Source organism: Pristis pectinata, chromosome 10 (genome assembly GCF_009764475.1).
Source record: "Pristis pectinata isolate sPriPec2 chromosome 10, sPriPec2.1.pri, whole genome shotgun sequence".
Taxonomy (NCBI): Eukaryota; Metazoa; Chordata; class Chondrichthyes; order Rhinopristiformes; family Pristidae; genus Pristis; species Pristis pectinata.
In genome coordinates this window covers 97,910,396-97,934,330 of record NC_067414.1, presented here as the reverse complement: position 1 = coordinate 97,934,330, position 23,935 = coordinate 97,910,396, and the positions used below count along the sequence as shown (strand labels likewise).

Genomic DNA, 23,935 nt, shown 5'->3' with positions numbered 1-23,935 from the left:
AGGTGCTGGTGACTGATCTTCCTGAAACAATGCAGCCCTTCCAGTGAAGGTACTCCCAAGAGTGCTGCTGAGAATGGAATTCCAGGATTTAGGCCCAGTGATGATGAAGGCACAACGAAACTTCCAAGTCAGGTGAACACAACTTGGAGGGGTTCCCCTCTGCCTATTGCCCTCGTCTTCCTTGGTGGTGGAGGTTGCAGGTTTGGAAGATGCTGCTAAGGATGCTTTTAGCAGGCAACTGCAGTGCATTTTGTAAATGGTGGCATTCAAGCCGCTATACATGGTGGTGGAAGGAGAGAGAAGGGATCCTGGGTGTTGGGTTCCTTGAGAGTTATTAAAGCTGCAAATATCCATGCAAGTGGAGAATGTTCCATCACAGCTTTGATTTATAACACTGGAAGTGGAAAAGCTTTTGGGGAATAGGAAGATGAGTCCTATACTGCGTTACCAAGACCCTGAAATACTTGAGTGGGCATAGGATATAAGTGGCTGCAGTAGTGGATGGCTTCTAGGGTGTCAAATCAAACAGAGGCATTTCTTCAAAGGAGTCCCTACAAACACCAGGACCAGTCCCGGTGAGTCTCTGCACATAGTGGGATCAGTCCTAGGAACTCTATACAAACAGTGGGAATTGTCTCCAACAGTCTCTACAAACAGTGGAACCAGTCTCCAAGAGTCTCGACAAACACTGGGATCAGTCTCCAGGAGTCACTACAAATCGTGGAATTAATCCTGAGAGTCTCTACAAACTGTGGGGCCAGTCCCAGTATTCGCAAGGTTCCTAGGACCTTGTACATCAGGTAATTAGAAAATGTTGCTGCAACCTTCCAATCAAAAACACAAATGAATAACTGAAAATTTCACATTTTTCTTACTGCTATCAATAATCCATAAACCCTTATTCCCAAAAACCTATGCTTTAAAATGTCAGTTTTGTTTTTCCTCAATATTAAATTGGAAGATTGCCTGGAATTTGTGTTACCTGAACCACCCTTCTGCTATGCTTTATATTTAATTGCCAATGAACCCATATCTTACCTTGGCTGCAATCTCACTATCACATATGATAGAAGAGATAAACTCATTGGTTGGCTGTGCGGGACAGTCAGAGATCGGACACGTACAATTCTGCACCAAGTTCTGTTCAATCCTGGTTATTAAATACTCTCTCCAGCAGGACTGAGGACACAGAAGGATCAAGAACACATCAAAATACAACCAGTAACCCAAATCTGACTCACCATCCTGCATCATCCACATCCTACAACCACTGGCAAGGAATAATCACAGGTGTCAGAATAACTGTACTTACAAACATACGAATAAGGAAAAGGAATAAGCCCCAAGTCAGTCCCACCATTCCACAAGATCACGGCTAATTTGACTGTAAAATCAACTCTGTACTCCCGTCTACCAATGGCAACATTTCACCTCCTTGCTAATTAGGTATCTATCTGCCTCTGCCTTAAAATTATTTATTTAAAGACTCTGCTTCCCTTTGAGTAAGGGAGTTCCAAAGACTTGCAACTCAGAAAAAAAAGTTTTTTTTAAATAGACCCCTGATTTTTTAAAAAAGTGACCCCCAGTTGTAGATTCTCCCACTAGAGGAAATATCCTCTACACATTTACTGTCAAGACCCCTCATGTTCTTTTACAACTCAATCAAGTCCCCTCTCTTCTAAACTCCAGCAGATACATGGCTAGCCTGCCCAACCTTTCCTCATAAGACAATCTGTCCATTCCAGTATTTGTCTCGTAAACTTTCACTGGACTGCTTCCAATGCATTAACACCTTTCCTTAAATAATGAGATCAATACCATACACAATATTCCAGATGTGGTTTCACCAAAGCCCTCTTTAATCAGAGCATTCCCTCCCTAATTTTGCATTTGGATTCCTTAATAACAATAACATTGTTAGCTTTCTAATTACTTGCTGTACATATGCACATATCTTCTGCAAATCATGCAGCAAGACACCCAGATACCTCTGCATCTCAGACCTCTGCAATCTCTCACCATTTAGATAATTATTCTTTATTTTTCCTGTCAAAAAAATTTCAAATTTTTCTCCATTTCGCTCGATTTGCCAGATCCTCCTCCATTCACTTAACGTATCTATATCCCTTTGTAAACTCATGTCCCCTTCTCAACTAACTGCCCTACCCCTCTTAGTGTTATCAACAAATTTAGCAATCGTATCTTCAATACTTTCTTCCAAGACATTGATATAAAATTGTAATAAGTTGAAGCCTCAACACCAATTCCTGTGGCATTTCCATCTTGCCAACAAGAAAAAGAGCTATTTACGCAGAGTAATGTGACAGGATGGGATTCCAATGATCTCTCACATATTTTCTACAACACTCCATCTGTTCTCACATTCTTTGTGCCAGAACTGATTCTCAGATCTATCATTAAGTCTCCTCAAAGCTGTGGACCTATCCTCAATTGGTGAATACAGATGGATGGTTCATGGTCATCCCCATAGCTCTATTCAGACACCATGAACAATCCTATTTCCAATGATGCCCAGCATAAAGCTCAGAAGAAACAAATACCAATTTTAGTTAGGACTAGAACTCTTGCACTTCACATATGAAACAGTTTCCTCCAGCAGAGATTCAGCCCTACAGTCTCTTCAACCTCCCTGTACTTTCACTGCGGGTTCAATACCAGTCTCTCTTTCTTCCATAAAATACACGGGCTGCATAAGTCCACATGGTCACACATCCAGTACAACATCATTTCCTCCAGCATTTTTCTGGTACATTGAACCTTTGTAAAAACCTTATGCCTTCACCCAGCTCTCTGACAAAATGGCACAAACTGGAAACAGATTCTGCAATAGGAAACAAGAGAACTCACCTTACAGCAGTAGTGCATGCAGCAAAGGGTGGGAGCAGCTTCACTATCATTAGCAAGCAGGTTTAGACAAACAGGGCACTGCGTGACGGGGCTGCTGGGAGTTTGTGGGTTCCGGACCTTAAGACCCGCCATCAACAAAAGGGCCTCATGATCTTCGGCGTATCGCTGGACCAGCAAGTCAACGTTCCACTTGCTGTGCATAAGCAAGTGCTGAGCCACATCAGTGGAGACGCTAAGCGTGTCCGCTACCTGCAGGACAGTCTGGCTCATCAATTGCTGTACTTCCTCTTGGCTCATGGTCCGCCCCATTGACATGAGCACCGTCTCTAGCACTCCTTCTTCTGAACTCTGTGATCCGTCAAAGCTTAGAATAAACCAAACAAAAAAAACAACCAATTTAACCCAGGAGCACAGACTCCAAGCCATCTGCCACCATTCAAACAACAAGCAGAATGGATTTCAATGCTGGATTTAAAAGCGCAAGGTGTTGGGTCCCTGTTCAGCAGCTCAGGTGGATGAATGACAGCAGAGGGAGTTCTCAACATCCATTTCTCAACTAACACACACCTCAATGCCATTGACGTAAACTTGGGTGCCACACTGCCCGACAAACCAACATCACTGCATTTTTAACCCATTGCTGGTGAAGCACATTGGGAGATGAAAATGTGCTCCATAAATCCTCTCTCTAATCTGTACAGAAAATTAAAGACTGTGTGACTGTGACCTGGACTAAGGTGGTTCACACTTGCTTTTGGAGTTTTGAGTTAAATTATCATGTAGTTCAGATTAATAGAGCAAGAGAAGCTGAGGTTTGATCCAAAGATTATCAATCGGACAGGACAGCAATTATCAGGATAATTATCAGTCAATATCAGGAGAGCAGCAATGTACTTTAATTGGGCTCGGTAATAGATAGCGTTAGCATGTGGATACAGGGCAAGTCCAGAAACTGCTTAAACTTCATAAGGAACAAAAGGGATAGAATACTTTTTAACATTTTAATAAGTACATAGAGAGTGAGGGAGTGGATGCACTAGAGACAGATCCAGGCAATTCTGTAGTGGACAAGATTAGTGTTTGCAGTTGAGGATAAAAACAGTACTCTGACAACACAAGGGAAGCCAAAAAGGAGTCAAGGCTTGGATCAGAGTGAAGTTGATACAAGTATTGTAATGGCAGTGAAGGATGGTTCTCATTTGACTAATCTAAATACACTTCAATGTCACAAGCATGAGGGATGGGTGTGAGTGTTTTGCATGTTGTCTAGAAGGATCACCAAGAGACATATGGTTGGGTTCGATAATAATTTGGGATGAGGATGAAGGGCATGTTATTTCAAGGGCAAAATATGACAATTGGGTCCCTCAATAATCTGTATTGGGGCCTCAGCAAAAAAAAGTGGATGAGAGCTCTGCAGAGGACACCAAGTAAGGTGGTTTATTAAGTTTTATGGATGAAAGAAGTGGTCACAATGGCACACACACAGATTAAGTTAATGGGGAGAACTCTGACAAGGTATAATTTAAGTGCAAAATTAGAGAGGAAAAGCATGGAAACGGGCCCTTCGGCCTGAGTCCATGTTGACCATTAAGCACCCACTTACACTAATACTAACTCATTTTTATTTTCCCCACATCCCCAAATTCTACCAGTACAAGCAATTTACAGTATTATTTAACCTACACATCTTTAGGATGTGGGAGGAAACCAGAGCACCTGAGGAAACCTATGAGGACACAAAGAGTACATGCAAACTCCTCACAAACAGCACTTGAGTTTGGGATTGAACAGGGGCCTCTGGAGCTGTGAGGCAGCAGCTCTACTAACTGCACCATTGTGCTGCCCAGATATTCACTGTGGATTCAAGAAAGATAAGTCTTTTGGACTGAAGTGACTTGGGGTCCGGATTTATCCTCTATTACAAGGGTTGGAATATAAAAGTAGTTCAACTGAATGGAGGCTTGGTCAGAACCATCTGGATGGCTACATTCAAATTTGGGCATCACATCCCAGGGATGATAATACTGACCTTGACAGTGATGGCAGTGCAGAGCAACAGGTTAAATAGGGGAGACTGGCAGCTTTGTACTTATGTTTATGTAACTGATGGGGGAATCCGCAGATTTTAAAATGATAAAGAGATACGATACAGGAGATTCGGCAAATGCTTTTCCACTGGGTGGAGTGTCAATTCTACATAAAAATTCAATTTTATAAGCAATCAGCACATCTACAAACGTAACAGCCCTATCTATGATCCAGAAGCAACTGAAATTATCTGGACCAAGGATTTAGTTAGGCAAGGGCATTACTGTCATATGGAACAAAGACAGGCAAATGAAGCAGAAGTACACACAGGCCAGGATCAGACTGAACACACACAAGTTGAAGCAGCGAGTGGTTCAATCCTGATTATATTATGCCCTCAAATAGCCCATGCAACCTTCGACCTCATGAAGAAATGCTGCTCTGGTGAAATACTGCAAGTCACACAGAATTATGCCCAACTACATGGAAAACTTGTAAGAAAACAACTTGCTCATATCTCAGTTCCAAAGGGCAAGTACCAGTCTGGTTTCGTTTCAAATAAAAAAACAAAGGTAAAAGGTCAATATCTGCTCTATGTAACCCCCAAGTTCTCCTCCCAAATTGCAGATGACCTTCAAAACCACCTAATTTTTAATGTATGTGGAAATCTATTGAGTCGACTTGCTGGAAAGAGAGATCGTACCTCATCTACCTTACACACTACTGAAATAGAATAAAAAACAAGAGAGGGCAATTAGATGATCAAAAATTTGTAAGAAAAACATTTTATTGCATCACTGGTTGAAATTAAACAATCTAATTCCAATTGCTGATACAATCTGGTGATGAGCTAATACGAGCTGTTTTGGCAACCAGGTTCAATACAGCAGTGACATCATTCCTGTTGTTTTGGCTTTTTTTGGTTGGCTCCCAAGAGCATGCATCCAATCCAGGTAAGTGAAAATTTTCCAAGATACAATTTTACTCCTAACAGTTCTGCGTGACTCTGTCGGATCTAAACAATTGGATACAGCAGGACTCCAATTTTGTATTACGCATAGGTTGTAGTTAATGGCTATATCTGCAATCTACTGATCTGTGAGCTGCAGAGGCAACAGAGATTATGCATAATATTACCATTTGCCCTTCTCCATTTATTAACTTGAAATCCAGACTGTCCCACTAGCTCTCCTGAATTTACTTAGTAGGTAGCATAGGCATTTTGTTTGTGCCAAATAAGCTGATCTCAGTGACCAAAGGTTAGAGAGAATATTTGACATCATTACCTCAATGTTTCAGAGGGGAGGGGGTGGATAAACAAGATATCCCGTGTTTACACTCAAGTGTGAAGAATGGTAGCTTGCTCTCAGTACTACAGGGATGTAGATACTGTTGATACGTACCTGGGAAACCGCATGTTTGGCAGATGAGAATGGAACACCCTTCATCTCCAGGTGTCATTTTGGGCTATTGCTTGGAAATAGTCTCCTCTGTTCCAGGCTACATCTTACTGGATGAATGCCCAGTTAAAACACATCTATCTATTTTCTTATGATTGCCAGCAACTGGTCCCAAAATGAAGTATGCATCTCCATTAACAAACTAAAAGCTGGAAAAGCATCCATCCCGAACAATTTCAAACCCACCAAATGCCAAACTCAAAGCAGTGTTTCTCTCTGTTACTGAAGGTTTGTTAGAAAAGGTGCAATCTGGTGCAAAAGACAAGTAGTCTAAGTCACACAATGGACATTAATCAATATGTAGACGTGGACCACTGGTGTTACCTAAATACTGATAGATTCTCTTTGCCATTGCTGTTTGATCCCATGGCTTTTGAATCAAGTTTTCGAAGCACTATTTGAGCTTGTCCTTTCCGTGGGGTTGTTGGATCCTCAAGCACGTACTCCAGAATGTGAGGGTTGTCCTCGTTGCGTTTGATGTACCCCTTGTTGATAAGGTGCATGATACAGGACAGAACATCCATATTGCTGCAATTAGAGCGAAGGAATTTATTCGCTGAACTCAGCTCCTGGTTCTGACACTTGTCAATCACCTGCAAAAGGTTCAGTAACACAAAATTAGTAATAGCTTTGAAACTACAGTTCAATCAGTTCAATCTACAGGTTTACTCACTTATCTAAAATAGCTCATTTATCATGAATAAACAGTTCTGTCAATTCACCTAGACATGCATTTAGTGGTTCATTTCTGAATATTTCGCAAGGCTGAACTCGCCTCTTCAATCCTCTGCTAACAGAGTTGCTCAGTAAACATCCCAGTGTAATGTGAAGCCCCAGAGGCAAAAAAAAAGGATACAAAGATTCTCTATTGAGTGATTTGAATTCAAACAAGGAAGAGACTGAAAGCACAGAGGTGAAAGGACCAGCTTCCTTGCCTGTGGTTTGAGATTTGAGGGGGATGCTTGCCAGAATTCCCTCTCTGGTGGAAGTGTGTATTTTGGACCGACTTGGCTGACACTCAACGTCAAATGTAATTCTTGGCTACCCGTGTGAGATGGTTGAGAACAGTTAGTACCTACGGACAGGACTTGGCTTTATTCCAGGGTTGAAGCATCTAATACTAGAGGATTCTATTTGAGGTGAGAGGGGGAAAGTTCAAAGGAGATGTGTGGGGCAAGGTTTTTTTTACACAGAGTGGTGGGTGCCTGGAATGCGCTGCCAGGGGTGGTGGTGGAGACAGAAACAAAAGAGGCATTTAAGAGGCTCTCAGAAAAGCACATGAATGTGCAGAGGATGAAAGGATACAGATATTGTGTAGGCACAAGGGATTAGTTTAGCTAGGTGTTTAATTAGTTCGGCACAACATCGTGGGCCGAAGGGCCTGTTCTTGTACTGTACTGTTTTATGTTCCATTCATGGATATGACCACTTCATTTCAGGAAAGCTGGGAAAACTTCATCCTTCCTGCACTTTCCAGCACTTGAGCTGAGGTGGATAATCCATGTCTAGGCTTTCATTAATGCTGCTCCAAATGAATGGTGTGTGATGAAAAGTGGCATACAGATCTCCCTGGGAAGGTACTGTTCTCCACTTGCTCCACACTTCGTAATGTGCTGTGCTGAAATCATGAGCTGAAAACTAGACCTCTCAATGGCTCGGCCAACCTAACAAGCTACAGTTACCTGGTGAGTCAGTGTAAAACGTCAGCAATACTCAAGTTCATGAAGGAAGCTTTACATTTTGATTAAAGATTACACCAATGACAGGATGTACTAGCTGTATATTATTTCACTTTTAGGAAAGGGGAAGAGAGAACAGGAGTAAAATAGTGGGGTGAGTGGAAGATGAGGAAAGGGGAGATATTGGTCATGAAGGCTAATCTATGGGGTTAAGATAATGGTTATAAACCAACTTTTATACTTCCCAGCATCATCACATATCTACAATCAAATGGGCACTTTGAGGGTAATTCCTGGAAGACGTGAAGCTCTAATTCTCCAACTTCATAACCTGAACAACAATGCAATAGACAACCTGTGTCCCAGGCTTAAATGACCATCTGCGTTAGAACAAGAACTACAGCACAGTACAGGCCCTTTGGCCCACAGTGTTGTGCCAACATTTAATCCTGCTCTAAGATCTATCAAACCCTTCAGTCCTACATAGCCCCCTATTTTATGATCATTCATGTGTCTATCTAAGAGTTTCTTAAATGTCCTTAATGTATCTGCCCCCACAACCTCTGCTGGCAGTGTGCTCCACGCACCCACCACTCTCTGTGTAAAAAACTTACCCCTGACATCCCCCTTATACCTTCCTCCAATCACCTTAAAATTATGTCCCCTCATGTTAGCCATTGTCACTCTGGGAAAAGGTGTCTGACTGATGTGTTTCTGCAATTGTCTTACTACCTGAACCATCAAAGGAGTGGCAGTGGTAAATCTGGGGAGAGGTTTTCTACTTGAGTTGCCATCCATTGACCTCTTTTGTAACAAGGACAGGATCCAAAGCAGCCATTAATGTTTTTGTTCATTCTCAGATTATGTTGTTGCAAACAAGGCTGACATGTAACGTTCACCCCAAGTTTTCCCTGAGAATGTGGATGATGGGCATTATTCTTTGGACATCAGGGTAGTTCTGACAAATTCACAGTGACTTTCACTAATGCACATATTTAAATTTCAGATTTCTAAACCAAATTCAATTACTCTATCTCTTGTGAAATTTAATGCAATGGTTATGAACCATTTCATGGCATTGTTACAGTCCTTCATGTGACGACGTTCTAGAAGATCTTTCAGGGTAATTGAAACTCAAAAAGCTGCAGATTCTGGAAATCTGAAATAAAGGAAACACTGGAAATAGCAGGGATCACTCCCTCCGTGACTCCCTGGACTGCTCATTCCTCCCCATTCATCCTCCTCCCCCTGTAATGGCCCGAGGTGTGACACCTGTCCCTACACCTCCTCCCTCACCACCATCCATAACCCTAAACAGCCCTTCCAGGTGAGGCAGTCATTCACATGCACATCCCCCAGCTTTATTTATTGCATCCATTGCTCCTGATATGGCCTCCTCTACACCGGACCAGATACAGACTGAGTGACCGCTTTGCCGAGTACCTGTGCTCTGTCTGCCTTGGCCACTTGGATCTCCCAGTTGCCAGCCATTTTAATTCCCCTCCCCATTCCCACACCAACATGTCTGTCCTTGGCCTCCCCTATTGCTAAGGTGAGGCGAAACGCAAACTAGAGGAACAGCGCCTCATATTCCACTTGGGTAGTCTACAACCCAGCAGCGTGAACACTGAATTCTCCATCTTCCGGCAAATTGCTCTGCCTGTCCTTTTTCTCTCTCCTGATCTACCCAAACCCCATCACCCTCTCTCCCCTCTTTCACCCTCTGAGTCTGTCCATCACCCACACACTCTTCCCACAGGTTCCCCTCCCCACCTCCTCCCTTGATTCCATGCTCCACCTTCCTCTCCTATAAAATGCCATCATCTTCAGCCCTTTGTCACCTCCACCTATCACCTCCCAGCTTCTGGCACCATTCCCACTCCCTCCTCCCCCACCTATCACCACCCCTCACCTGGATCCACCTATCACCTGCCAGCTCTTGCCCCATTCCTTCCCCTCACCTCTTTTTACTGGCCATCTCCCCTCTTTCAGTCCAGATGAAGGGCCTCAACCAAAATGTTGACTGTCCATTCCCCCCCACCCCCAACAGATGCTGCCTGTCCTGCTGAGTTCTTCCAGCTTCTTATGTGTCCCACTGGAAACAGCAGGTCAGGCAGCATCTGCAGAGAGAAAAACAGAGTTAATAATTCAAAGGTAATTCATCAGAACTGGGAAATAGCAAAAATGAATGGGGGGGGTGGGGGAGGGGGGGGGGATGTGGATAGGATGAAGGGGATATCTCTGATAAGGTGAAGCCAGGGTTGTTCTGGGGATAAGCTGTTAAAGTTATCTGGTTATTAGGTTAACAGTTGCTATTAGAGAAAGAAAACAAGCAATGGAATATGTAAAAACTGAAATCCAGGAAATGCCCAGCATATCAGGCAGGATCAATAGAGAGAAGAATAAATGAGTTAACATTACAGACGACAACCAACAGCAGAACTGGCATGTCCTGATACGATGGAGCAACCGAGTTACCTGTGCCCAGACAGATAAGGTATAACTCCTCAAGCTTGAGCTGGGCCTGATTACAACAGTGCAGGAGGCCACAGGCAGATCGACTGGAGTGGGAAGGAGAATTAAAGTGACAGGCAACTGGAAGCTCCAGGAGTCTTCTGCGGACTTAATAAAGGTGCTGCATAAAGCAGTCACTAAATCTTCCTTTAGTTTCTCCAACGCAGAGGAGACATCATGAGTACCAAATGCAGTACACTAGATTGGAAGCGCTAGTGAATTGCTTCTTCACCTGAAAGGATCATTTGGGTTCCTGGATGGCTGGAAGGAAAGTGGTTAAAGGACAGGTGTTCCATCTCCTGCAGTTGCATAGAAAGATACCATAATGGAGTGGAAGTGGTCAGTGGAGATGTTAGAGTGAACCAGAGTTGTGAAATGAACAGCCCCTTTAGAATGCTGAAAGGAGAGGGGAAGGGAGTGGAAGATGTGTTTAGTCCTGGAACCTTGTTGGTGGCAGAAATTGCTAAGGCTGATGTGTTGAGACTGGTGGGGTGGAAGATGAGGATGAGGCAAGCTCTGTTCTTAATCTGTATGGGAGGAGAGGGTTGAGAGTGGAGGTGTGGAAAATAAATGAGATGCAGTCAAGGGCTCTGGAAACGACAGTAGAAGGGATGCCACGGTTAAGGAAGATGGAAAATCTGGTCATTGGAGCAGATACAATGACAATGAAGGAGCTGGGAGAATGGAATGGATTTTTTAATTAAGCAGGGTGAGAGGAAGTAGAGTCAAGATGGCTGTGGGAGTCAGTGGGCTTGTAATGGATGTTTGTCACTAAGCTATCCTCTGGGATATCCAGAAAGGAAAGGGAAGAGTTAAAATTGGATCACGTCAATGAGAGCAGGGTAGAAATTGACACAAAAGTAATGAAAATTTCAAATTCTGCATGAATGAATGCAGAAAGCACTGCCAATACAATCGCCAACATAACAGAAAAAAGGTTGAGGGTAGGGCTTGAAATGGACTGAAACAAAGGCTGTTCCATATATCCCACTAAAAGACAGATGTAGCTTTGACCCACGCAAGATCCCATAGCTACATTCAATTTCCATTTCAACGATTTCAGATTACACATCTTCGCTCTGTTATGTCAGAACTGATCACTTCTGCGGTAAGTCATTCATCTGTAATATTAGCTCAGTTTTTCTCCCTCCACTGTCGCTGACTAACGTGCTGGGCATTTCCTGCAGCTCTGACCTGCATCACACAGCTTTCATATGTTCCTTTGTTTGTTTCCTCTCTAACTTCCAAATAAATCTATCAACCAGATACATTCATCAGCAGCTAAACCCCCAGGGCAACCCTACCCTCATCCTATCAGAGATATTCTCTTTGTTATCTCGATCCTTTGTCAACCCTATCTGCAACTTACACTAACTTGTTTTCTCTCTTTCCCAGTCCCTCAACCTGAAACATCCACCATTTCTCTTTCCACAGGTGCTGCCTGATCTGCTGAGTGTTTCCAGCACTTTTTGTTTTCCTTTCAGAATGATTACCTTGAAGACAAGATTATCAATATGAAGCTCTTTCTCTGATTTCATAATCTGAATAATCACGCAATAGATAACGTTTCTTTTGCGTTCCAATGTGCTAGCAGCATCTTCATCCACATTTAAATAGGTCTGTTTTGGCAGCAGTGAGAAGTAATCTTTATTTGTTGATCCTCTGGCCAACATCTTCTCATTTAACCTCAGGATCCCTGAAGAGTACATAGATTGAAAGTAAGTAGAACAATCAGCAACATTTTCTTTGCTATATCACCAAGCGTTCCAGATCTTAATTTGACATATATACTTATTTCAACACAGGAGGCCATTTGGCTCATCAGATCCAAGTTGATTCCCAGGTGAGTAATCCCATCATTCCCATTCCCCTTGTCTTATTTCCCTGTACTCCTGAAACTTGCCGAGAATCCATATACATGACATCTACTCTATCACCCTCATTACTGAAAAGAATACTTCTACCATAAAAACCCAACATATTTTACAATAGTTTGGAGCAGGAACACTATGGTGAATTAATACCCGTATACTGAGCAGTAATTATAGAGTTAGGGAATGTACATACCTTTGAGTTGATCCTGATTAGTGACCGGTTGTATGAGGATCTGATCTTCTCCTATCAGAGGTTCTAATGCATGACTGATCAGAACTGGGGACAAGCCAGTCGATTTTACAATGGTTTCCATAGAAACTTCCTTGCAGATGAAAATCAAAAAATATAAGAAATTTGAATCCAAGAATCTTTTGGATCACAATTATTCAGGCCATTGTGGGTTGAACTAATGATTTAAAGATGTTTTGAATAGCTTTACTTTATATTCCATGTGTATTTAAAATGCTTACTGAATTATGGCTTTCTACCATCTACTAGGCCCTGGTCAGGCGTGCAATGGAATTCTCTATGTTTGCTTGGATGAGTGCAATGCCAACATCTCCCAGAAAGCTGGACACCATCCACCACCTCAAAGATTTCCACGTTCTCCCAATGATCCACTATAGCTGCAGTGTACACTATCCACTAGATATACTACAGCAATTCATTAAGGCTTCTTAACAGCAACTCCCAAACCCCTGATCCATGTCACCCAGAAGGATAGAGGCAAGAGGAGCACGAGTACACCATCACCAGCAGGTTCCCTTACAGGTGACACATCATACTGATTTGAAAATATTTCAGCAACCTCTAAAATCACTACCAGTGAAAATCACTTAATATCCTGGAACTCGCAACCTAAGAGTACCGTGGGAGTAAGTTCACTCCAAGGACTACAGCAGTCAAGGCAGTAGTTCACCACCACTTTCTCTGGGGTATTTAAAGATGGACTTCAAATGATGGCCTTGCTGGTGATACCCATATTCTGCAAATAACTGTTCTTAAAAAATCCCATGCTCCCTCTGTTTTATTCAAGAGAGCCATATCAATTTGTTCCCACATATTCAAAGATTAATGCACATTACTCTGCTGATCTCTCCATTTCTGCATCCCAATTAATATCGTACCATTTGGTGTGCATAACTAATCTGGTCAGCATCATTAAATTTTGCTTTACAAGACAAAGCGCAATCTTATCTTTATGACATTACTTTGAGTTTTTATGCATATTGTATAGCAAGTACAGTTTTAAATCAGCAACAAATAGTACAGAAATTACTTCTCCACAATGCAAATCACACCAACAAATTGATAAGATACTAAAATCAATTGCTGATAGAAAATTGTACAAATTTCTTAAGTGCAATAAAATGGATAAAAGAATTCCATTAAATGCAACAAAGTCTGTGGAAATTATTCAAAGCAACTTAGAAAATTGCATCACCATTTACAGAAAGAAATGATCAGTTAAGAGTAACTTTAAGATCCAAGGCGTGGACCAACATAGTGCACAATAGCTGGATGGAGCAGCAACTTCTAAAACAACTTCACCAGTAATGGACCTTCCTGGCTTACCTCCTGTTCATTAAACTGCAGCAGGATGTACATTTGCAGGGTGGACACGTGCAAGGTCAGCGATCCATAGGAGATGACCGCATGTCCCAGCCATGTCCACTGTAACCGCCGAGGCTTTGTGCTACTGAACCCATATACATTCTGACCTAGGAGCAGAAGGACAGAAAGCAGAGTCTGAACCACATTATCAAGAAAGACAGATGTAAGTGAAGCAGTAGGTGGCCATGCAACTCTCAAACTTGCTTCACCATTTGATACGATCGTGGCTGATTCCCTGTCACATGACTTTCTAATCTGATCCCCATGTCTTCCTGTAGTCTTAGACTGTAATATATTCATCAACTGAGCACATACACTTCTGAAGGTAGAGAATTTCAAAGATTCATATTCCTATGTAAAGAATTTTCCCATTACATCAATCTTAAAAGGCTAACGGCTAATCCTGAGACTATTTTCTGTAGTTCTGGACTCTGCAGCCTGAAAAAACAATATTTTAACAACCACCCTGTCAATTCCCTCAAGATCTTCTACCCCAGTGAGATTACTTAAACTCAAGCATTAACCAACCTTACTTGGTTTCCTCACCAACTCTTTTTTTTCTCAAGAACAATTTAGTGAATCTATTTTGCATCGATTCCAAGAACCCTTAAGTCAACTTGCTGGGCCATGGAGTCGTGAGTCATCAAAGCTTTGAGGACAGGAGCGATACAATTGTACAACTTTATTCAGGTGAAGAACACAAGTCTGAACAGGCATGCAAAAATCACTTCTTGGAACCACCAGGCTACATTTTTCATTAGTATACCAGAGTAAAGCAATCTGATGGTTTATTTTATCCCCATGCAGAATTTAGTTTAACTATTTTCATGACTGTATTAAAGAAGCTGGATATTATTAGTGTCTCAACTGCGTGCAGTATATGCTTAAATAGCCCAAAATTTAAGTCCATTGATCCAGAGAGATTACGAATCTCAACATGGCAACTGATGCATTTAAATGAAACTAATAAATTGGATCTCAAAAGAAAACAGCCGACCTCAGTAGCAATAGCCACAAAATTGATGGACTGTTATAAAAGCCCATCTGGTTCAGATTTTTTGGGAAAGGAATCTGCTGTGCTTACTCAGTCTGGTCTTCATGTGACTCTGGAACTACTGATGTGGTTGACTCCTAACTGCCTCCTCAATTCAATCACAGCTCAATCAAAATCAAGACTCATGGTGTTAGAGGTAAATGTTTTGATGTGGATAGAAGATTGGCTGGCTAACAGGAAACAGAGACATAAATGGGTCTTTTTCTGGTTTGCAAGATGTAACAAGTGATGTGTCACAAGGATTGCTGCTGGAGGTCTCAACTTTATACAATTTATACTTTTTACTTGGATGTAGGCATCAAAGGTATGGGTTTGAATGTGCTACAAAGACAGGTATGAAAATAAGTTGAAGAGGAAAATAGGGCTACAAATGGATATTTAAGTGAGTCGGCAAAGTTCTGGCAAATGGAGTCAGATGGAGAATAATGTGAAACTATTTTGGCAGAAAAAAATAACCAAAGTGTGAGAGGTTGCAGAGTTCTGAGATGCAGAGGGAACTGGATGCATGACTTGCAGAAGGTTATTAATTTGCAAGACTATCCGAATCTGATCATTTATTGCAAAAGAAATTGAATAGAAAAGTAGGGAGGTTATGCTTCAGTTATAAAGGGCACCAGGAATGTCACATCTGGAGTACTGCATACAGTATTGATTGCTTCATTTAAAGAAGGATGTTGATGTTTTGGAAATATTTAAGAGAAAATTTTCTTGGCCGTGAATTGGAATGGGTAATTGTCTTTATAAGGAATGGTTAGACATGTAGGCTTTTAACTGCTGGAGTTCAAAAAAGTGAGGGGGATGATTGAAATACACAAGATCCTGGGGAATCCTCACAGGGTGGATGTGGGGAGTATGTTTCCTTGTGGGAGAGCCTAGAATCACTGATCACAGTTTAAAAGTAAGGGCTGTTCATTTAAGAGCAATTTTTCTCTCCAACAGCCACACAAACTTGCATTTAAGCATTAAAAAATTTCACAAGATTTTATTCCCTTAAACTTATGCAAACCACAACAATCTTGAGGCTCCCCACTCTGACCAAATTCTCAATCTTACACTCTTTATGATTTACTCTATTCACAACCCTGTGCCTCCATTTAACAGAACTGGCAATCATACAATACAGGATGGGGAGCTGAGGAGATTCCATCCAAGAGACGGCTTACTACCTTAGATCATACAAACAGGAGGCTAGTTTACCAGATGCAGTATGAAATTTAGAGAAGTACTTGCAAACTGTCCCAAGCAGCAGTAACTAATCTGGGATTATACAGCACAGGAAGAGGTCACTGGACCCAGCCATGCCTGTCATCTCTCTGGAAGTGATTTCCAAATAATTGTATGTGCCTCCCTTCTTCATAGACAATGTATTCTTTTTCAAGCATCTTCATCTTATCTCTTGTACCAGAGAGCAAAATGTAACATGGCTCTGGGCAGTGGTTCTCAATTAATTTTGACTTAGTTGCTTAAATCGAGCCTTTTTCTCTTTTTAGTTATATGTGCATTAGATGAAATTTTTGTACATGACAACATATACTAACTATGAGTACAGAAGTCAGAAAACTCCTCAAGGAAGCTACTGAGTGCCAGTGGAAAGAATGTCTTAGGATCATCTTGATTGCACAGGGGAGATATGGTCCAACAGCGTGGAGAAAGCACCAGGACTTTCAGATCTGTTTCTTCCTCTGCAATGAATGGCTGATCTTCCATCATCTGCATCACAAAGAAGTTCACTGTAAAATGTAAACATCAAACCACCTGCCTTTATATTAGCAATTTCAACACAATGAAATGTTCAAAAGCACATCACTTACCAAAAAAGATTCAACACATGGACATGGGATGGAATTGTTACAGTACAGAAGGGCCATGAAATGACAACAGTATTTTGTCAGAATTCTGGGCAAACTTGTTCCTGGGCCAGTGATTATCTTCAAGTAGTTATCCAATCCTTTTTGAAATCCCTTTGAATTTTGTTTGACCACTAAAATTTTGTGAATTTTAGTTCACAATGAGAATCACAGAATGGTTACAGAAAGAGGCCACTGGCCCTTTGAACCCATACCAGCTCTCTACTGGAACAATTCACGAGTTCCACCTCCTGTCCCCAGCCCTTTCTTGGCAATCTTGCAAATTTTTCCTCACCATACATCTATCCAATTCCCTCATGAAGGCCACAATGAAACCTGCTGCCACCTCAACTGCAGGCAATGCCTTCCACATTCCAACCACATACTGCTTACCTCAGTCTTTGACCCCTCCACCAATGGGAACAGCCTCACTAACCACTCTATTTAGATTCCTCATCATTTTCTAAACTTCAATCAGCATTCTCATCTCTAAAGAAAACAGTCTCAGCCTTGAAACTATCCTTGAAACTGCAGTCCATCATCCCTGGAATCATTCTTATAAATCCTTTCTAGAGCCTTCACATCCTTCCTACAATGAAGTGACCAGAAGAAAACACAATACAGGAAGTCCCAGGTTTACGAATGCCCGTACTTACGAACGGTGGGAAGAAGGCGCGGAACTGAGCGCAGAACTGTTTGCCTGTCAGTGTTGACTTTTTCCAGGTGATGGAGGTGGCGAACGGCTGGATTGTGGATTTCATGTGTTACAGTCTGTACCACTATTTCAGGGCAGGGATGTTCAAGGAGTTCCAAATGATGAGAGGCACCATGAATGGTCACCAGCCATTCTCTCCCACTGCCCCCACCCACCATATCTATCTCTCTATCTATCTCCCTCTCTGTCTGTCTATCTATCTATCCAGCACTCGCTCTCCCCCGACAGGTCGTCCCCAGGTAATGACCGAGGTCCATTTCTACAGATGTCCTTAAGTTGATTTTGTCCGTCAGTTGGAAAATACACAAAATTCACTCGATGTGGTAACTGTACCTCCACAGTACTGTGCTGTAATGTATGACACCATACGCACTTAAGACTGATGACAGTCTTCACATATCCCGGCGATAACAAGTTATGTTGTATTTTAGATTGCTTCACATTATGTGTGGAACTATAATGAAACTGGAATCAAAATTCCATTTGGATCTTAATACATAGCAATAAATAACTGAAGCTTGTAGTGATTTAGGACTAATTAACACTGGATGTGAACTGTATGTAACTGTTCCAACTTACATACAAATTCACCTTACGAACAGACTCAAAAACGGAACTTGTTTGTAATCCAGGAACTTCCTGTACTCTAGTTGAGACTGGACCAGTGTTTCATGAAGGTTCAGCATGATTTCTCCTGCTTTTATACTCAATGCCTCACTATCATTCTTGCAGTTCACAATACTGCAAAGTTTTGCATCATTTGCAAATTTAGAAGATATGGCTTGCAGCCTTAAGTTTCGGCCATTAATATAGAAAAAGGAACAGTGGCCCTAACATTGTTCTCTGGGAAAGATACCTTCATCTTATCCCAAAATAAATAACCATTCACCCTGACCCTCTACTGTCCACTTGATTGATGAAGGAGGTTTACCCACTGTATCTTTTCTACTAAATATTTTAAATATCAGGTTTTCTTAGTTTTATTTTAGACCCATGCTTCTGAACATCTTCTTCCATAAACTCTGTGTCCTTCTATCCTTTAAGGAGAGCAACCTCAACTTCCTTCAATCCAATACTGAAATCCTCTGGGATCATCCCAGATGGTTCCTTCTCCACCCTTGACAAGATTTCCACTTGTCTAAAGTGCACAGTCCAGAATTGGACATAATACTCCAATTGCAGCTGAACTCATATTTATACAGGCTCAACATAACTTCCAGGTTTTTGTATTCAATACTAACAAAACTCATTTTAACTGGTTTTTCATTCTGTGCTGCCACCTTCAAAGGTTTGTTCACATACACCTCCCAGTCTCTCTGTTCTTCAACAAGTTATTGCAAGAGAACAAGACAAACTGCTCAGTCAAATTACCATCACTTTAAATTTATGTCAGGCCCACTGGAAGCTAATGATGCTTGTGGTCATGACACCTCATTGAATCCAGAAGAGATTCCTTAATGACATTTGCAATCGCATACCTTCTAAGCAGAGTACACCAAGCTAAGGTAACCTAGTGGTCACTTAGTAAAAACAGAAAGGGATAAAAGTCATTAAAATATAGCATAGCCTTCCTATATATCGCAACAGAGAAAACCATGAAATAATGCTGCAATCCAGACCCAAAACTCAGGGAAGATGTTTAACCTCAAGCTATATTGTTAATGTAGGGCATGTCAAATAAGACACCTCAGTTTCCATCAGCAACTTCAAGCCATTTCATTCTGAAACAAAAGTCCTTAGGAAATGTACTGAACTGCTGCAGATTGGTTTTGAGAGGACTGATGATGACAAAAACTACCTCCAGTTGCTCTAATAAATATAAGTTGGATATTCAACACTTACTTCATCAGCCAGGTTCTCAAGTTTCCTATCAAGTTGCTGCAGCCTGTAGAGGTGAAACTCCTGCTGGAGCTCATCTGACTCGGTGAGATTCTTCAACATCTGCTGAGGGTACCTGCTGGGGAAACAGGTCCCAATGTGATCGATCACAGCTCGCTCCAGCCACACTTTGCCCTGGGCCAGTAGCCGATCAGCCAGATAGTACCTATGGAAGAGAAACAACAGCTGAGAAGAAAACTACCACACAAGATATACTCTCACTTGTGGCTGTTAAAGTGGTGAAGAGCTCCTCAAATCAACATAACCCCTGTGGCCAGTGCACTCCTACAATCCGCGACCTCTGCCAGGCGCAGGTGGTGTATGGGAACCTCACCACCATTCCTCTCCAATTTGCACATGATCCTGATCAGGATCCCAGCTTCATGCTCAAACTACTTTGATCACTTTGCACTAAAATGGACTTCGTGCTTTTTTTTAAAATTCTAATTGTGTTCTGATAAAAATTGTGTATAATTTATGTTTAATTTATGTTTTTCTTGTGAATGCTGTTTATATGGTGCTATGTGCCTGTGATGCTGCTGCAAGTAAGTTTTTACATTGCACCTGTGCACGCATGTACTGGTGCATATGACAACAAACTCGACTTTGCCACTGCTGTGCCACTTCCAAAGATTAAAACAAATGTGACACCCCAGTCTCTGATGCTGTACACCCTCTAAAATTGTACCATTTAGAACACATTGGAGCAGATTTTCCATTTGCCCTGAAATGGATGGCTATAAGTCCCTGGACCACTATACTCCTTCCAATGTGGCTCCAGGTGCAGTCTTGGGCTGGTAGGCTGCCACACGGCAGATGAATACCTCCTGCACAGCAAAATGCAATACAGAGGCTCTCCAAGTGCAAGTACCCACTGCACTCACAGAATGGCTTTGACAACCAGTAGACTCACCAGCTGTCATTGAAACTGAATATTTGCAAATGTTTTTGGCATTTACAAATATTCAAAAAACACTCTGGAGGTATTAAAAATTGTAAAATAAATACTGAAATAAAAACAAAAAATGTCCTACACAACTAAATAGATTTAAATTAACTGAATTAAATGAAATTAAAAGGTATGTTATAATTCTCCCAGCAGCTGTTCCTTCATATCGATTTCACAAGGGAGACCAGACAGATTACGCACTTGACAGCTGGAAAGTCTGCACTCCCTTAGACTCCAAGGATGAAGTGAGGCAGCAGCCAGGAACACATGCAGCATAGTGGAAAATGCTGCTCCTGGCATAAGCACAGACCAGCGCTGGACATCAAGACTTCCACAACAAAACTTAGGAAAGTCTGACAGAAATACTGGAGGTGGGGCAGAAGATCTGTCCCCATATATTACCATAGTCTTCCTGCCAAAGTGCATCATTTAATATTCACGTCTATAATAACATCTACCACTCCACCAGCCTTTCACTGATCACATCGTTCACATGCACCATAACAGATCGCTAAAACTGACACTCTATTCCAAGCTGTGTCATGGGAGATGACCAGGTGGACAGAGAAAGATTCACAAATGCACTCAAAGCCTCCTTGAAGAAATGCAACATCCCAACTGAGTCCTGGAAACACTTGCCCATGACCATTCTAGGTAGATAAGGAACATTTGGGATGGTATTAAGAACCTTGAGGCCATGCACCAGGAGCACTGCTGAAGAGGTAGAAGGGAGGAACCACCTCGCAAACTACCCACCAGCCTTGGCAGGCACCACTTATCCAATTTGTGGAAGATTCTGCTGTTCCCATATTATTCTCATTGGACACCTCAGAACCCACTAAACCAGAGTGAAAGGAAGTCATCCTTGACCTCAAGGGGCTGCCTAAGAAGATTCACAAAGTCCACTGCCATCATTATTCCAGACTTAGTGGCACCAGGTAATTTTACTCCATACACTCATGCATGTTATTAAAATATATCAATAATAGCTATTATCCCAGCAGTGACTCCAGTGGAACAAAGTCTACTTCCTTCCATTTGGGAACAAAACTAACAATTTATCATTATTCTTTGCTTTCTGTCCCAAGCCAATTTCTTATTCATGCTGCCTCTGATCCTCTTACTTCATGAATTTCAATTTTGCTGACTAGATGTGGATTTGGCAATGGTAAAGCCATAATGTCTCTGGTACAGATGGCTGTATTCTCTCTAATTTTATATGGCTATTTGTTTGCACCTATGTAAATGAATGATTATTTATCATCTCCAGTCAGGACCTTCTCCATATCTTGGTATTAGCAAGCACAGAATGCTTCATTACCTCAGTGACCGAGAACACAGCCAAACTCTGTGAACAGCCTAACAAGCCGCTCAGAATCTGAACTGATAACAACTTCCCTCCTCTCAAAGTCGAAGTCGAGTTTATTGTCATATGCACAAGTATATGAATGCACAGGTGCAATGAAAAACTTGCAGCAGCATCACAGGCACATAGCATCAGATTCACAAGAAAAACATAAATTAACAACGTAAATTATTCAAAATTATACAAGAAAGAACACAATTAGAACAAATAAAAGTCCATTGTAGTGCAAAGTAATGATAGTGCCACTATACTGAGATAGTGATTAGGGTTGTGCAGATTGGTTCAAGAACCAAATGGTTGAAGGGAAGCAACTGTTCCTTTCTATAATCCAATCAAATTACCTGTAGAAATGTTCAAAGATGTTAGCGAGTTCGAGTCCTGAAAGGAACAGCATTGGCTCCAAGAACTGCTGCAGCTGGTTTAATGTTTCCACATTACTTGTGTTCATCTCACTTTCTTGAATACGTTGATCAATGTACTGTGCAAACCGCTCACTAACCTGAAGAACAGAGTTACATTTAGAACAAAGTCTTTTACAGGAAAGTTACCAACCTCGTTCACATCACCGCTTCCAGTTCCTCTTACTCCATTCTTGCTAAATTACTGACAGGCCCTTTCCTGACCCCATTACAAATAATGTAGATGCATCCCACTGAAGTCTTGTCATCCTCCCTTTTGAGACTACAATCAGTCTTCCCAAAAAAACCTCTTTTCCCTGCAAACTGCTACCCCATTTCCTACATCCTTTTACATAGACCCTGAGTGCAGTGATGCTGCTCAAATTCTAGCCTCTTACTCAAAACTTTGAGCATCTCCTACTGGGATCTCATCCTTGCCACAGCACTGGAATGATTCTCCATCTGTCATCTAATTCAGGATGTGCCGTAGTTTCCTCTGGTTAAACGTGGGATAGACTGAAATGATTATTTCCCATCCCTAGTGGTTTTATCCTGCTCTTCTGCCACTTTCTCATAATATCCATATATTGTTAATTAAGTTTTCTCAACCTGGTCTTTGAACATCATATGTCTATTCCAAAGAACCCATGAGGGGAAAGGAGACACAAGAGACTACAGATGCTGGGCAGATTGCACCAGGTGGGGAGTGGGAGGGGATAGGAAAGGTGAACCAAGGGAGAAAGAAATCCAGGTGGATAGCTATGTGGGTGGATGAGCAGATGGAATGAGGTAGGGGAGGGTAATGAGTCTTGCTGGGGGGTGGGGGGCAAGTTTTTTTTTACACACAAAGCATGATTGATATCTGGAACTCGCAGCCAGAGGGTGATGTTGGAGTTAAAAACAATCACAATGTTTAAGAGACATTTGAACAGGCACTTAAATAGACAAAGGCATAGAAGGATAATATGAGCAAATGGGATTAGCGTAGATGTACAAAAGGTCAGCATGGTCATGGTGAACTGAAGGGCCCATTTCTGAGTTGTACGTCTCTATAAATCTGTGCGTTATTTTGGCTACTGATGAAATCCTGTCTGCTGAAAGTAATAACAAAAATGCACAGGGCAACGAAGAGGAATGCAACTGTGTGAGGGGTGGAAGAAATTTAAAATGAAATCTGACAACGGTTAATTGCAGATATGTTTTATCTGTATCCATGGCTACAAGTAAAAACGTGATGAATGTGCGTCTTGGTTTGCTTCTACGAAGAATTATTATTTCAGGAAGGACTTTTGGGTTTAATACCTTTGAAAGATCAAACAGAAGGGGAAAAATTTTGGCTACTTCAATTTATACAAACCATAAGTGCCTTGCAAACCAATGGTACAACAAAAGCTGCTTATATCCTGCAGCAGAGTTTGCATGTAGACAAGTTATCAAGGCCATTCTCAGCCTCTAGCAGAGGCAACAAGAGCAGCTGATCAGTCCCAGTCTTCACCAGCAGTAGGACAACAGATTTCTGTCACTCCAAGATTTTGTGTGTGACACCACAGAAGGTCTGTGTCACTCCGTCTTTACCAGTGACAGTACAGTGGGTCTTCGGAACTTCAATCTTTATCTTTACCATTAATATTTTAAGGGTCCTGACCTCGACTAATGTGCAGAGAGGTGGCATTTTAACAGTTTAACT

At 41.7% G+C, this 23,935-nt stretch overlaps 1 protein-coding gene and 1 long non-coding RNA gene across 4 annotated transcripts in view; one reads left to right on the top strand and one right to left on the bottom strand.

Annotated features, from left to right (window-relative positions):
- The window catches only part of LOC127575480 (cullin-9), a 163,884-nt gene that overhangs the window by 22,434 nt on the left and 117,515 nt on the right, over positions 1 to 23,935 (bottom strand). For all 3 annotated transcript variants that reach the window (XM_052025410.1, XM_052025412.1, XM_052025411.1), the window contains 9 exons: positions 22,192 to 22,349; positions 19,500 to 19,701; positions 16,634 to 16,805; positions 14,003 to 14,148; positions 12,620 to 12,749; positions 12,046 to 12,248; positions 6,684 to 6,952; positions 2,869 to 3,232; positions 1,039 to 1,179 (listed from right to left, as the gene is read on the bottom strand). In XM_052025410.1, the coding sequence (XP_051881370.1) occupies positions 1,039 to 1,179; positions 2,869 to 3,232; positions 6,684 to 6,952; positions 12,046 to 12,248; positions 12,620 to 12,749; positions 14,003 to 14,148; positions 16,634 to 16,805; positions 19,500 to 19,701; positions 22,192 to 22,349 (1,785 nt within the window). The remainder of the gene's footprint in view (positions 1 to 1,038; positions 1,180 to 2,868; positions 3,233 to 6,683; positions 6,953 to 12,045; positions 12,249 to 12,619; positions 12,750 to 14,002; positions 14,149 to 16,633; positions 16,806 to 19,499; positions 19,702 to 22,191; positions 22,350 to 23,935) is intronic.
- LOC127575483 (uncharacterized) lies at positions 12,206 to 12,995 on the top strand. Its single transcript, XR_007957071.1, has 3 exons — positions 12,206 to 12,270; positions 12,358 to 12,395; positions 12,926 to 12,995. It is a non-coding gene; the product is annotated as an uncharacterized LOC127575483 (long non-coding RNA).